At 42.8% G+C, this 15146-nt stretch overlaps 1 protein-coding gene across 1 annotated transcript in view; it reads right to left on the bottom strand.

Moving 5' to 3' along the window:
- The window catches only part of DLEC1 (DLEC1 cilia and flagella associated protein), a 34841-nt gene that overhangs the window by 3024 nt on the left and 16671 nt on the right, over positions 1-15146 (bottom strand). The window contains 18 exon segments of the mRNA XM_018067605.2: positions 763-924; positions 1795-1995; positions 2517-2601; positions 2692-2786; positions 3785-3907; positions 5211-5345; positions 6335-6552; positions 7231-7301; positions 8017-8120; positions 8653-8804; positions 9944-10011; positions 10094-10279; positions 10629-10759; positions 11830-11940; positions 13028-13181; positions 13430-13569; positions 14339-14497; positions 14809-14939. Coding sequence (XP_017923094.2) covers positions 763-924; positions 1795-1995; positions 2517-2601; positions 2692-2786; positions 3785-3907; positions 5211-5345; positions 6335-6552; positions 7231-7301; positions 8017-8120; positions 8653-8804; positions 9944-10011; positions 10094-10279; positions 10629-10759; positions 11830-11940; positions 13028-13181; positions 13430-13569; positions 14339-14497; positions 14809-14939 — 2426 coding nt within the window.

Raw genomic sequence — 15146 nt, forward strand, 5'->3', positions numbered from 1 at the left:
AGTGAATTAAGTTGTTCCTTGTGTTACTGTTTTGGGACAGGTTTTCAAAGCAGACACTGTAGTCTTAATGAAGTAACACAGAGTGAACATTCTCATTTGTTTTTAGGATTTTCTGTGGAGCTGCAGACATTACAGCATCTCGCTGTCCCTCAGGACTGTATGTGGCCCGCTGTGAGTCACTCAGTTTGTGCAGATTGCTCAAGATTATTATTCAGTTGACTGTATCTTAGATATAGTGCTTGTTCTTGCACAGGTCAGTCCTCAGAAATCCCTAGTATGAAAAGAAAATAGAAGTGCCTGCAGCGCCCTGGGCCTGCTGAAGGCTTGGTGGGGGTTACAGATGATCAGTCTTTAAGCGCATGTGGGCTGTGACCACACTGCGGGGGTTTGATGGACTCAGGAGCCTTTCCAGAAGCTCTTGGGTGCTGCAGGAGGCAGTGCCTGGTGACTCAGGCACTGGCTTGTTCCCTGGGACAGCCCTGACCCTGTCTCAGAGTCACACTGTGACTGGGTGTGTGGCCCTTTGATTGAGCCATGTCATCCAGGCCGTCACCCTGTGCAGGGGACTGGGGTACCAGCACCAGGGTGGGACCCCAAACTCTCTGTCCACCTGAGAGTCACAGCAACCCCATGGCCATTCAGTTTACCCGGATTACACCATTTACTTCAGAGGTGCCTCTACTTCAAGGCTGAATAAATCCTAATCCAAGTCAGAGATGCTGCTGGAACAGCCCTTCCCCAGGGCCCAGGTTCTGATCTCACCTGGGCAGTGTGGTTACTGTGCTCAATGACCAGATTTTGATTAAACTGCAGCTTTCTCTCTCCGTTCTCCAGCTGGAGCACTTGGGATCCAGGAAGCAGCTGGGTATCTGGCAAGTGTTGATACCTAAGTAACTCCAGAGTTATGTGGAATGACACTTTCACCTATGGTAAGAGAAATCCAGATGATTACCACATAAGAAGACACTGTGTGCAGGAAATCCAAAGTAAATATTACACAAAGGCCCAGGCAAACATTTTCCCACTGGAACCCAAAGGTGTCATGCCAGCAGCCAAATTCCCACTGGAACAAAGCATTATAATTAGCAAAAAACCACAGCTATTTCCTATGAATCCAGTACACGGAGACAGAGTGTAAAGGTGAACAGCTGATCTCTGAACCACAGGGGAGAAACAGTCTCTAGGAAGCTAAAGGTTCTGAATTCCTGAGATTACAAATACCATATTCCCAAAGGTGTCTTAGGCATATAAGTTCTCTTTCTTCCCACACACGGAGAACTGAGATGTGTGTCAGAATGAAAACAGCAATATGAGAAGCACACTTCAAAAATGCAACTGTTATTCATTATTTGCACCTTACCTAACTCTCTACTCCAGGACTTTGTTTCCTTTAAGGTAATTTCTACACCCAAAACTAATCAAATTTTCCTCTCCTTACGCTGCCTGCATCTAATTTAAGGAAATGAGGGACTTTGGAAATCTTTTAATATGTCCAGCATATATATGGCTATTGATTTAGGTGAGCTCCAAAAACCAAAGGGGTTTCTGCAGGAGTTTGCAACAGGTCAGAGTTTATGGGTAAAGCACATCAGCACCACTTCAGAAAAATAATCTTTACTTGCAATACAGCAGGCAAAATGGCAGTAATTAGCATTTGCTAATATTACAACTATTTCCCCTGAAGTTGGGAGATTTCTATGCTGGTTGTGTTTTTCTGTGGTTCATCTGGGCCACACTAACACACCAATTACTAAACTCTCTATTCTGGCAGAGGATTATTATTTTTGAGCCTACCAGCATGTTTTGCTGTGGATAAAGCACATGTTGCGGTTGGTGTTCTCCTTCCTCCTTCTTGCTGTGGGATGTTTTGGTGCCCTTTTTGGGATCTGCGCTGGACACGCTGAAGGGCATAGACAGAAGGAGCCTGAAGTACAGAGGAACCTTGGTGCAATTGATGAGTTTCAAACTCTGAGTCATCACCGAATCTGTCAAAACCTGGGGGAGAAATGATTCAGAACTGGTCAGTTTTAACTCCCTGGAGAGGTTTGTGCTGGTCTGGGCACTGAGCACCAGCGGGGATCTGAAGGACTTCACCCCAAAAGCAACCCAGTATTTTTTTACTTGTGTTTTTCAACATTTCTTGAGTGAAAAACCAAAATAAAAATATTGTAATAAAGTCTAAAAGCCTTTGAATGTCAAGAGTCAAAGAAACTGGAGTGACTCATTCTGCTATTGGACCTTCATGTCCTGAAAATCAGAACTTACTCTTCTACTTACAAACTCCTCTATGAAAAAAAGAGAAAGTTGTATAAAATAGGCATTGTCTGAACTCAGCTTTGCTTATTCCTGGCTAATAAGTACTGGTAGTACTTTTTTTTCTTCCCTATCTTGTTATGTGCAATATAGAAAATGAGGCTGCTGGTGATAAAGATGCATTTTCAAAGCCATGTGCACACAGCTCTGAATTCTCACAGCAGTACAAACCAGCCAAATGCATCAGAGTGGGAAATACTTACTCCTAACAGAGGCTTAGCAGGAAGGAGATCACTTGCCACTGAATAAAACACCATTCCTCTGTCGTGACCCATCTCTACTTTTAACCTGAGGGTAAAGAACCAGAGCTGGTCAGAGCCCTGTCTCCAGGCTGACCCATCCCCTGTGGGTACCAGGCATCAGCATGATGGTACTCACAGAGGATGCCTCAGGAAACCTTCCAAGTTCACTCGTAACGTTGGAGCTTCATAACCCTGTCCACGATGCACCTTGTTAGGCACCCTCCTTGCAAGCTGGCAACAAAATGAAACCAGAAGTTGTGTATAAAATGATAGCACTAAAACTTGAAATGCTACTTTTAGCCCAAGAGGCTGTTTGCCAAGCAGAATCCTATTTTGGCTTGTTTGTAAGACATGATGGAACAGCAAGAGCCAAGCATTAGGTGAACTCTGAAGGGCTGTGGGTAGTACAGATGCAGGGTAGGTTTAGATCAGATGTTAGGATGTTCTTCACTCTGAGGGCAGTGAGGCACAGGCACAGGTTGCCCAGAGAAGCTGTCAATGTCTCATATCCCTGGAAGTGTTCAAGGCCAGGCTGGATGGGGCATGGACCAACCTGGTCAAATGGAAGGTGTCCCTGCCCATGGCAGGGGGTTTTAGAACTAAATGGCCTTTAAGGTCCCTTCCAAACCATTCTAGAATTCTGTGACTCTACATTTCTTCCCTCAGGAATCAGGAGTATTAGGGTTGTTTTTATTAAATATTGTATTATTATTCATTCATTTCACCTTGTACCTTTGCAACAATTCCTATCAGAGAATTGCTGAGCCATTCATAAAACACTGCTCAAACCTCACATCAGCCTGTGAGCCGCACTTGCAGTTGTTGAAGAGGAAGTTTCCCAGAGGAGAGATATGCTGTCCAAATTCACACAGGAAGGTGGATGCAGAGCCAGGAACAGGACTCAGCAGTCCTGAGCCTCATTCCCATTGTTAACTATTGTTATCAATAAAACCTGATGTTGTGATAGCATTTCAAATCCTGAGCTTTTGTCTGGGGTCTGCTGCCCCAGACAACACAAGAAGATGGGGACATTCCCACCCCAGAATGCTTCCAAGCTAAAAGACAAATGCAACAGAAGAACAACCCTGGCTAAGGAAGGATGTACAGGGTAGCAGGAACAGGACTGTTTATACAGACTGGCCAGGTACACAGCAGCCTGTACATAAATTACAGGAAGGGAAACAATTATTTCCCAGTCACCTTTAGCCTTGCTGTGACAGTCGGTTTACCTTGTCGTCCAGGCTCATGAAGCCCAGCAGCAGCCCCTCACACCGCACCTCAGTCGCCGTCTCTGGGAGGACAAGCGGGGTGAAGGAGATGTGAACGTCGCTGCTGCCACCTCCTGGAACCACCTACGGCCGGGAGAGAAGCGTTTAGTGCAGGGAACTGCCTGGGATTGCACAAGCACCCTCAGCACTCAGCTGCCAAAACTGAGTTGCACAAGCAGCCATGAAATCCCCCAGGCATGGGGGATGCCAACATGTGACAGCAAAACTGGCAATTATTTCAGCTGCAAATGTCAGTGTAAGCACTCTTTAGCATCAACAGTTTAAGCATAGTCACACACCAACTCTCTAAGTACACAAACATGTACATAACTGTTTGTTTTTAAAAATACCCATTTCTGCCCACTTTTACTCCATGGCTACCTCAGGTGAGTCTCTCACAACTTACAATACGAGAAACACTTTTGGTAGAGCTACAAGTGTGAACTAAGAGTATTTTACAGTTCTGTTTAGTCTTGACTTTTTTAATTTTACAGGACAGCAGGGAATGTAATCAAATGCACTAGCCAGCTGCAGTAGATTTTCTGAGACTTACAGGTTGACTAGATTCTGCTTTCTTTAGATGCATTGCACAGGTTTTGGTTAAATCCTGATACTGCTGCTGGCTACATCCAGGAGGTGCCTCCACAGGGAGGCACTTGTTTGTCTGACCTGTCTCAGCCTTTATCACCCTAGAGCTGATTGCAGATTCATTTCTCTGAGATGCCATTTCTGTCATTATTTCTTTCATGTAATCTTTAGCTCATTCTAGCTTGTAACTGAAACCCTTTGGCAAAGAAAATTACTAATATTTAAAATTAAAGTTGACACACTGATGTTTTGGGCAACCCTGTCACTCACAGTAAGGTCTTTCCAGTGCTGTTTTTGCTCTATGATATTCCTAAGGGATTGTGACACTGTGGCCTGTATTTGCACCAATTATTTCTGAAGCAATGTGGGTTACAACAGTTTATCCAAAAGAGTTGTCTATGGAGCACCCCTTTCCCAGCAGCCTGATCTCCAGCTCTGCCACACCTCCTTAGCAAGTCTACCCTGGTTAAATAACATGTTTCCAAAGCTTCAGGCTGGATGGCTCTCACATTTCACCAAGGCAATCCAAGTGAGAAGACCAACTCTGGAAAGTCCAGTGCAACTGAACACTTAACTCCAGTCATCAGTTCACTGCTCCAATGTAGGTAGGACACTTCCTGTTGACTTTGAAAACTGTTCTCATAATCATCTTGAAGACCCCAAAGCCTTCCAGCCTCCTGATTTACTGTTCAGTAGAGTCTACCTCAAACCAAACTTAAAGCTACCTCCTCATTCTCTGTCTCCACAGTTCTGCAGAAAATATGCTAAATCTAAGCACAAAGAAAATGTAAAAGCTTACTATCTGTCCTGGAGTAATGGAGTAGGGGCTGTCTGCAGGAACCCCTTCATGAGGTCGCAGAAGTACAGAGACAATTTTCTCTGTTGTAGGCTCCTGACTGCTGATTTCCTTCTCTTTGCTGTCAGAGCCTGGAGGCTGCAGGGACACATGGGTGGGGAATGGTTAAAACTGTTACACTGCAGCGGAGGAATGCGAGTGATGTGCCCGGGGAACTGCTGCACTGGTCAGTGAGTATGGCCAGTTCCAGCTTCTTTGTTTCTGGCACAAAGGCTGGACATGTGTCCTGTACATTAATCTTCTCTTGCACGGAGTAGCTCTCCTGAAACTGCTCTTGGATTCCTTGCAAAAATGTGCATGCTTGGGTCCTGCAGAGGAGCACCCAACCATGACACCTCTGGCCATTATACAAACCAGCACTCCAGGGCAATAATGTTCCCTTAGTGCACAAGAAAGGTTAGAGATGTGTTCAAAACAATTATGCCTTCTGAGCTGAAATGGAGCAAATGTGATTTTAGTATTTTTTCTGTAAAGCTGTCACCAGAGAAATATGTATGTTCTGGGGATACCATTTCCCTGTCACTCCCAGCCCTTCAAGACAGTAAATTGCCACATTATAATAAAATTTCATGTGTAATAGATGTAACCATATTCTAACAGAGTAACAGAACCAATCCAATTTTAGCACTGGGACAAATACCTCCATATCATTAGCTGCAATCTGAAATGTAGAGGTTAGATTCTGCTCCCTGACTACAGCACATGTTGACACCATAAAGCACCCATGAGAAAAACAGACCCAAATTAAGGAGCTTTTGCTATGGTAATTCTTTTACGTAATAATGGCATTAGTTTGTCAAGGACAGTATTTTAAAAAGTATCTCTCCAGCTTCTCTAACAATTTCATGGAGAGCTAGCTGCTTACAGCTCATTCTGGAAACAGATTGCTGATCTCCACAGCCACCTACCCACATATTGCGTTTTCGACTGTGAGAGGAGCTGACGTTTCTTTTAACAATCCAGCTCTTAGTTACAAGTTATATCTCCTGTTATTGTTTTCAACCCTTCATGCCAAAAAACCCATCATGTATCTCAGCAGCAGCGTAAGAAACAGCCTAACAGCTGACCTCATCCGTGGTTTGGGAAGCTGGACAAATGCTTCCACAGGGAATGGCAGTTTGATCCAACTTTAGCACGATCTCTGACTCCGAGGTGCTACCACTTGATGCAGCCTCATTTCCATCCATGTCCTGAGGTGGAAAAGGGTCTTCAAAGAGCATCAACAGGTCCACCAGCTTTTCGTCGTCTTCCTCTTGGTTGTAAACTTCCAAGTCCAGGCGGATGTCTGAATTGGAAAGGAGAAAGGACAACTACTGCTGGTCAGCGAGAGGAGTCACAGCTTTGTTGGTATCAGAGAACCAGAGTATCAAGTAACAAATTTGTATCTGGCAACTAGATTTGTATTAAAGCATATCTGAAGCTTACCATGTTTCCTGCAAACTAAAATCATTGAAGCTCTTCCTACAGCTTGGCCACTTTCTAGGTCCTAAACTACACTTGCAATAACATTAAAATAAATCATGAGTTATTTTGTTTAAGCAAATGTGTTTGATGGCATTCAGAAAAAAAATAAAAATGGTGATTGACTTTGCTCTGAAAAGCTTAGAATTTCACTCAAAGCTAACACTAAATACAGAAGGGCCAGATGATGCCACTAAGAAGCTGGTAGCACATCTGATTGACCAGGGTTAGTGTTGTGAGAGATTTATAAAAACAGGATGACAAACCCTGAGTTCCCACCATTTCAATGAGGGAAAACCCAGCCACCTCAGGATAGTGTGTTGTTATTATGGAACTGCATCCTGAGTCACTTTCTTACACACTATTACTATTTTTACAAAAAACATCTTGATTAGGCAACAAGTAGGCCTGTTAATTAACATGTTAATGGGTTCTTCTATATTTCTTCTCATAAGGAATGCAATGAAAGTGTCAATGTTTGCTGTACAAAAGTCATTCCTACCGAAGGGAGTGGGGTTGTTGAGCCGGACTCTCCGAAGGACAGGAGACCCTCCTGAGACATGAGTGCCAAACCTGGGGGGGGAACCTTGTTATCAGTACATGCAGAGAACAAAAGTGTCTGAAATCATTAAAGAGTTGCTTAAAAGTGGAAACAAACCTGGCTGCACTGGCAGCCTGTTAAGAGTCACTGTCAGATAAAGCATGGCCTACACTGTGAAGTACAATATTGTTTTATTTCACCAGACTCTTTTCTTTCCTTTTTTCTTTTTTTTTTAAAGTTGTCTCAAATGTTTCAGGTTAACCATGTGCAGTGCCATGGTCCCCATAAACCAACCCTCACTCCTCACCCAGAGGTGCCATTGCAACTGCAATGACAAGGCTTAAACCTTCCCCTGCCCCTCTTTACCTTGGGGCTGCATTTCTCCTGGTCCAGGTAAAGAGCCAGGGAGAAATGAGCTGCAGATGATGAGAACTGATCATGAGAAATGATGAGAAATGATGAGTTCCCACCTCAACAGAGCCAGATGAGGCTGGACTGGGTGAAATTCTACAACTGCAAGCCCAGGATAGTGGTCGCTGGCAAACCTGAGCAGCCTTGTATGGAGAGTATTTTCTAATTATGCTGGCAGAGACAAATGTATTGGTGTCCTAGAAGCAGATACTCTACTCTGACAGCATTTTGCTGACCTTCTCATTATATCACAACGAGATGGAACAGGTGTGTATGTTGGCTGTAGTCCAATGGTATTTAATTCTCTGATTCCTCTGACAGTATTTTGCACTGTACCTGATAATGGGTGACTCTGTTTGCGGTCCTGTCATCTGCAGGAAGATAGGACAGTCTTTCACAGTCATTTGCATAGGAATTAATTTAGGTTGTAAGTCTCCCACCTGTTAAAGAATAATTTTTTGTATTAGAATCAAGCTAAAACCTTGGTTCTATGTGTTACAAAATTATGTTTTGAAAACTGATTGGATTTTCAAAAATTTTGGTTAATTTCTTTTGACAGCATCTAATTCATATGCTAACAACAACTCTTCTCAGCAGGAGAATGCAATACCTCATGCATTTATCAGCTTTCCTGCTGCTTTTCCATACAACACAATGTATTGTACTGGTAGAGCAGAGCAGTGCACTGGCCAGCTACCAAACAGATGTTATAAATCAAAACTGCTCCAGTCATCTTAAAGGCACATGAAAACACCCCAAGGGATAAATATGTTACCCCAAAACTAAACTGTAAGAGCAAACAACTGTTCCTTACCCGTCATCGCAGGTAGTGGTATAACAATATCGACCCTGAATTTTTACAGCAGTCCTGAAAATCTGGAAAAGTAATTCTAACAGAAAGGAATCTGGGAAATATAATTGGTGTAAAATCTGCCATAGCAATACTTCACTTGAAACCAAAACCCCACCTACCTTACAGACAAGGTTGTCCTGGTACTCTCCCCACATGTTGTTGTAAGCTGCTATTTCTATGCCGAGCTGCTGGAAGGCTCTCAGAGTTCCCGTGGAAGGTTGTATATGGAAAGCTACTCCCTTCCCCTCAGACAGCACTGCTGCTTCAAACTCTGAAGAAGCACAGCAAAGAAGCATTGGATGAATTTTGAGGAAATGGAACAAAGCCACTGTTTCAAAGAATATACAGGACCATGGTTTTAGTTGGTGTTAATCAGCTTAACCTCACTGGCTTCAAAAAAACCCTGAGGTCATTTACACAACTCACATTTATACCACTTTTCCCTTCTGCAGTGGGCCTTATTCTATTTTTTTGAGGGTTTGTTCTTGCCCAGAGTATTTTATAGCAGGACTCCCTTCCAACAACCTGATCCAAGACTCTCTAGGATATGCAAGGCACTAATTGGTTACATGAAAACACACCTTCAATTTGAGAAAAATAGGCTGGGATTTGTGTTGACTGGTTAATGTCCTATCAGCAGCTGCCTGTTTACCTTTGTGTGCTCTTCCACACAAAGAGTGAATTACAAAGAGCAAAGCCTTTCCACATTCTGAGTCACCTAAAGCCTTGCATGGAATCTGTCAGAACAGCATTTTCCTAATCTTAAGCACTAATTCAACAGCTGAAAAGCTCTGTCTGTGTAACAGATACCAAACACTATGGCAAGGTACCAATATGTCCAGTTTTATTTTGGATACAGAAGATGCATCCACACTTCATAGCATTTCACTCCCATTTCCCCCCTCCCTGAGTCTCTTGTGGCTCCAAATATTATCATTTTTCAGTACAACACATCAGAAATGACAGATGGGCTGTGCTGCAGCTTTCCACAGTGGAGAGGGTATGTCAAAGGGTTTGGGGGAGGAAAGCCTGCTAGAGTGGTACTGGAAAACTGTGCAGGAGAGAAACAGCCAAACATTCTGCATGTCATCCATACCATGTGCTGGGAGTGAACTATCACCAGAATCACCATCTTTGTTTCAGACTGTTGCTTTCAAGAAAAAGAAGATGAATGACAAAGAAAGGGAGGGGGAGAGAGAAAAAGAAGCAGAGAGGGAAGACAGAGATTGACCTAATGGTTATAAAATGTGGGCTTTCAAACTCAAAAATGAACTGAAGAACTAAGTTTAGACTTTAGCAGATACTCCAGCAATGGAATGAGGTGCCTTACTGGCACTGTTAGTGCTGAATATGGTAGTCAGTTGGCTTTTACCTTCTCTCCACAGAATGAATTAACAGTTATTCTCATACCTGACTGTGCTTTTCTGGCTGCATGTTTTGTGACAGGCCCTCTTCTTTTCACCAGGTATCTTGAGGAGCTTGAAAAAAATAAATCTGATTTCAGGTTTAATCCAGACCTAAATTAGCATCTGAGTCATTATGCAGAAAAGCAAGACTTACAGGCAGGTTTCTTGTTCTGAAGTTGGTAAAGAGGCAGTAAAATACTCAACTTCCAGTGTGAATGGAGCACTGATTCCAGTGGGATTGGTAAGAATCAGCTGACGCTTTACTACATCTCTGAATGCAACTTCAGACCCAAAGTCCAAAAGAAGGTCACAGGGGCTTTGTGACATTTGTCTTTCATCACTGCCAGAAAAAATAACATTGGTATTTAAAGATGGGTCTTATTTTCTTATGCCACAGACAATTTCAGCAGATTTTAAAACGTGCAATATGCACAATGTGGTTGTGATGCCCAGTGTGAAAGGACCATGCAGCCTATGATTTTTGTCATCGGCATTTTCTGTTTTTCATTTTTTCAATTCTATCCATATAAGGATTTATTTTGGGTAAAATTTTTATTATATATAGCATGCCAACCTACCAAATTAAAGCCACCTTTACTTACATAAAAAGATATAAAGATGAGCATGTTCCAAACCACAGTAATCATGCCACATGTCAGAAAAATAAAATAAAAATCAGTCAGAAATACCTGGCAACTCCACTGTCACAAGGTACTGAGTAGAAGACCTGTAGTCCCTTCACTTCTCCAGAAATGCTCAGAAAAAGGGGTTCAACCATGTCTTCTATGCTACAGGAAAGGGCGAGGTCTTTCAGCTCACCCTGAAAAGCAATGAATCAAGTTTCCTTGTGAATGAAGCAAATATCACAGAGGAAAGGCAGCCTCATTAGGAAATTTATTTTAAAAACATGTATAAACTTCCCTGGATTAAAAGTAGAACAATAGAATTGTGAGAAGTTTTACTGAATTGTTTTTGGTGCATTTTTTTGCCAGTATTGGAGTTGCTTAGAAAGCAGTACTGAGGTAAAAATTTATGGCTGTTTCTTGGCTTTGTACCTGCATCAGTCTGCAAGCCTAAAACCCCTCCATTAGTGATTTTTGACACAATTCCTACACTGCAAGTGTTGAATCATAGAATCACTTTGGTTGGAAAAGACCTCTAAGATCACTGAGTCCAGTCATCAACCCAGCACTGCCAAGGTCACCACTAAACCAAGTCCCCAAATGTCACATCTACATATCTTTTAAATACTATCTCTGATAGTACTGAATACCTACTTTTAAGCAAATAGATGAAACTTAGGTCTCCAGTGGCTGTAATGGGAACTAAGACACCATACCTATAGGAAGCTTCTTTATGTAGTTGCATTAACTCAGTTGTTTGAATGCCCCTATAAAGTCTGTGGCTGAATTCCTGAAGTTTGTAAGCTCTGCAGTCTACTCCCTATTTTTCAGACTCTAAGTCCCATCAGCCTCTTCTAAGTTTTCAAATATCAAAATGTCACAGGCCCAGTTGCATTCAGAAAACCATATATATAAGCTCTATATGCCAGCCTGCTCCATTTCATTTGGGATAATGCAAAGCGAGGATCTGTGTGCTCCAGGAAAACAGATAAGCACTAAGAGCAATTGAATAGGCACTCCAGAAAGAAAGAAAACAGGGACAGCCAATAAACAAAGAGGCAGTGTAGAAATTACACACCATGTGCACTACTTTAATTCTTGCTTTCAAACCATGGTACCTCTAAAGCAAAGCAATTTCGGAGATACTGTGCAGGAAAAAAGAGCATGTGGTTTTGTACAGAAATTGTTCCCTTCAGCCAGATGGAGGTGAGATGAAAAAGCTGGTGCTGCTGTTCTGATAAAACTGTGCCCCAGTTTTTAACCTTACCACGATGCTGGCTGACAGCTCTATGCAGAATTCTTTTTCCTCATTTGGGCCCAAGGTGCCACTGGCTGGGGAGACAGTGACAGAGCAGGAAACTGCCTGGCTTCCAATGAGCTGCCAAACAGAAAGGACAGACTTTCAGACTAATGCTGATTCTCTCAGATTGTCTCTTCACATCAAGACCAAGTTATTCTCAGGTTTAGGACACTTTCAGGTAGCAACACCTACAGTTTATCAAGACTTGCTTTACAATTCCCCATGGGTGATAAGATCCTCATGCCTACATTCATTTCCAAATGACTTTCAGGTGCCAAGCTGAGGCTTCTGGGCTGGGAGCAGGGTCACTGTCCTCCCTCTCACAGTCACAAGCCTTTCCAGGGTGAAGCCAACCTATCTGATACTGGAGCAGGATCCAAGAGGTGCCCCATCTTTCTCCACTCTAGAGGTGAAAGAGAGACAATCCTGGTGTTGGCACCTTCCCTAAGTGCCCAACTGCAAATGGCATGAATCCAGGGCTTCAACTCAGTTGCTCACACGTGGACATCAGATATGAGGAAAAATGCTGTAGGTATTCCTCCTAGGCTCCAGATGTTCCAAAGTGTTTTCCTATAGGTCCTATAGGATCCACGTGCTCTGTTAGGATCCTTGGGCACTGGAGGTCATCTTGGATGGCTCTGAGTGCTTTTATGTAGGCAACTGAGCTGAATCCCACATGTCAGAGTAGATCTGAGTGACCAAGGCACTGACAAATTTCCACTGATGGAAAAGAGAGTTCAGACCACAGCTTACACACTGACACTAAATGTAGGGCTCTCAATCTGTAATCTGAATCCCATCCAGAATGTGAAATTAAATTCAGACACAATTCAAAAGCACCATAGTTTCTTTGTTCTACTTAATTAAATGCAAACCCTACACTGCCATGGGACTTAGCTTAATACTCTGGTAGCTTATATCCTGTGATCCCTCACATCTGCCCACCCATTCTCCCAGGGATGGTCCACAGACAGTAAGAACATATTGCCATCAACTGGTAGTTAATCTTTTCATAAAGGCTGGTGTCAAGTTGAAGTTCTGCAAACAGCAATCAGTGCTCAAAAGATATATCAGAAAAGCTTTTAAGAATAGTTGTTATTTGTATTTCTATAACATTGCCATTTCTATCCCTGCTGTATGCTTCATCCATCAGAAGAGCATTTACCTTTCCCCATAAGTATTTTGCTGGCAGCAGTGTCTGGTTAAAAAGTTTACTGGTTGCTTTGGCAGGAACTCCAGTATAAATTTCAGGGAATACTAGATGACTAGATATCAGGCACACTTGGAGGGTCTGAACTTCAACAAAAACAGGAAGATAACTGGAAATAAACACACAGATGGTCTATTGTTATCGTTAATGAAATGTGCTAGACATACAACAGCATGCTGGGAAGAATGATGATAATGTTTATTTAGCAATATTAGCAATTTGGTAGTTCATTGATAGGTTAAACAACCCCACTTTGAGTTCACAGTTTTTCTTTTTAGATGAGAAAAACTATGTAAAGTGAAAACTCACATGTGAATCCCGGGAAAAACAAAACAGAATGCTGCTTTTCCCCCTCACCTTCCTTCTCCATTTTCTACCTCTAGTTCCAATACTGTCTGGAGACGTTGGCACTGCAGTGATGTGAACTGAACTGACACTCTGCATACACCCAAAGGAGGTATTTCTCCAGCTGATGGTTGGATGGTAAAGGGAGATATCTGGGAGAGGAGAGAGGAAACAGGAGAATTTTGACACCTACAAAGCAAGGGTAAAATGGTGAAGCCACACAATCTAATTAGGGCTTGCACGTGTCTAGTTTTCCCTCAGACATGTCTTTTCTCTCTGCCCCTCAAGTCCCACCTGCGTTGGTGTCAGGAAGCACAGTGCCAGCTTTGTGAAAACCTGGCTACACAAGGAGACAGGACTTTGCTTCTGAGAGAAGGGCACTCACAGCCATGGGCATAACAGGGTTGGCTGTGCATGGACAGAGAGGGAATGTGGAGGAGAAGCAGTCAGCCTCAGCTGCAGAATCTGCTCCCAAACAGCAGCAAGGTGCCACAGGTTGGAAAGATTCTTGGACAGAAGGGTGAGGAAGGAGGGTTGGAAGAGCTAAAACAGGAAGAGCACCAGTGTGGGGTTGGGGCTGTGATTCTTGTCTCAGATGCTGATGTGGGTGTGTGGGAGGAGTGTTTAGCAGCCTCAGTTCCTCTAAAACCTTAACCTCAGCAATTACTGTCATACAGGAAATACTCTGTGTCTCTTTGGATCAGGCTGGCAGGGGATTTGTAATAAATGGAAATAGTGAAAAATCATAAAGAAGCATTTAACCTCAAAAGAACTCATGTACTCATGAAACTGTGCATGACTAGTTTCAGAAGAAGTCACAAAAATTAGAATTTCTGATGGCTGGAATGAATATTACAATTCCTAAGCAGAAGGAAAAGAACAGCTAAAGAGGGAATACAGCCAGCTGTAGCAGTGACTTACCTCTTCATTCCTTTCTGCTAGACAAACCTGGCTTTCTTGCATCCTCCACTGTGCTGGCACTTGACACATATTTTTAATCTTGAAGGTTCTTAACACACTCTCACCCTGCTTAGTCAAACCAAACCGGAGTGATGGAACATCAATACGAAGAAGTGGACCCTGGGACACCAGGAAACAGACATCAGAATGGACACCTCTGCTAAAACAGTGTCATTAAGAAGCATACATTAGCTAAGATTAACATTTGATTTCACAGAGAATATCAGAAAGCAAATGCACTGTATGTGATGCAGAAAAATTCTGAGCGTCATGGGAGTATCAACACTGCCTCAGTAGTTACTAGACAGCAAAACTACCTCCTATTCTTAACTTCTTTAGATTTCTCAAGCCTTTGAGAGGCAAAACAGCTTTACATGGACAATGATCAGGCCCCACAGCTCACCATCCCACAATGCTGAACTGTTCTTTACCTTAAAAGCAGCCTCAACATGCAGCACAACTGGCTCTGGGCATGGCTCAATGTTACACTGCAGGTTATGGCTGATGACACCAGGTTTGCTTCCAGTAATTGCCAGTTCAAATTCACAGCAACTATTTATGTCTAGAAAAGAAAAAAAATCAGGGTGCTGTCTCACCTTTTTTTTTTCAGAAACCACCTGCTCTAAATCTGTTATTGAAGTTCCTGGAACCAAATTAAGTCTCCTGCTGGCTCCAGTGGGCTGGGGATCAGCTAGTTTTACAGTTTGCATTATAGTGCTCTGTGACTGTCATAGATTTATACTGTCAATTACTGTCATTTCTGTCATTA

Source organism: Manacus vitellinus, unplaced genomic scaffold (assembly GCF_001715985.3).
Source record: "Manacus vitellinus isolate BGI_N305 unplaced genomic scaffold, ASM171598v3 scaffold_12_pilon, whole genome shotgun sequence".
Lineage (NCBI taxonomy): Eukaryota > Metazoa > Chordata > Aves > Passeriformes > Pipridae > Manacus > Manacus vitellinus.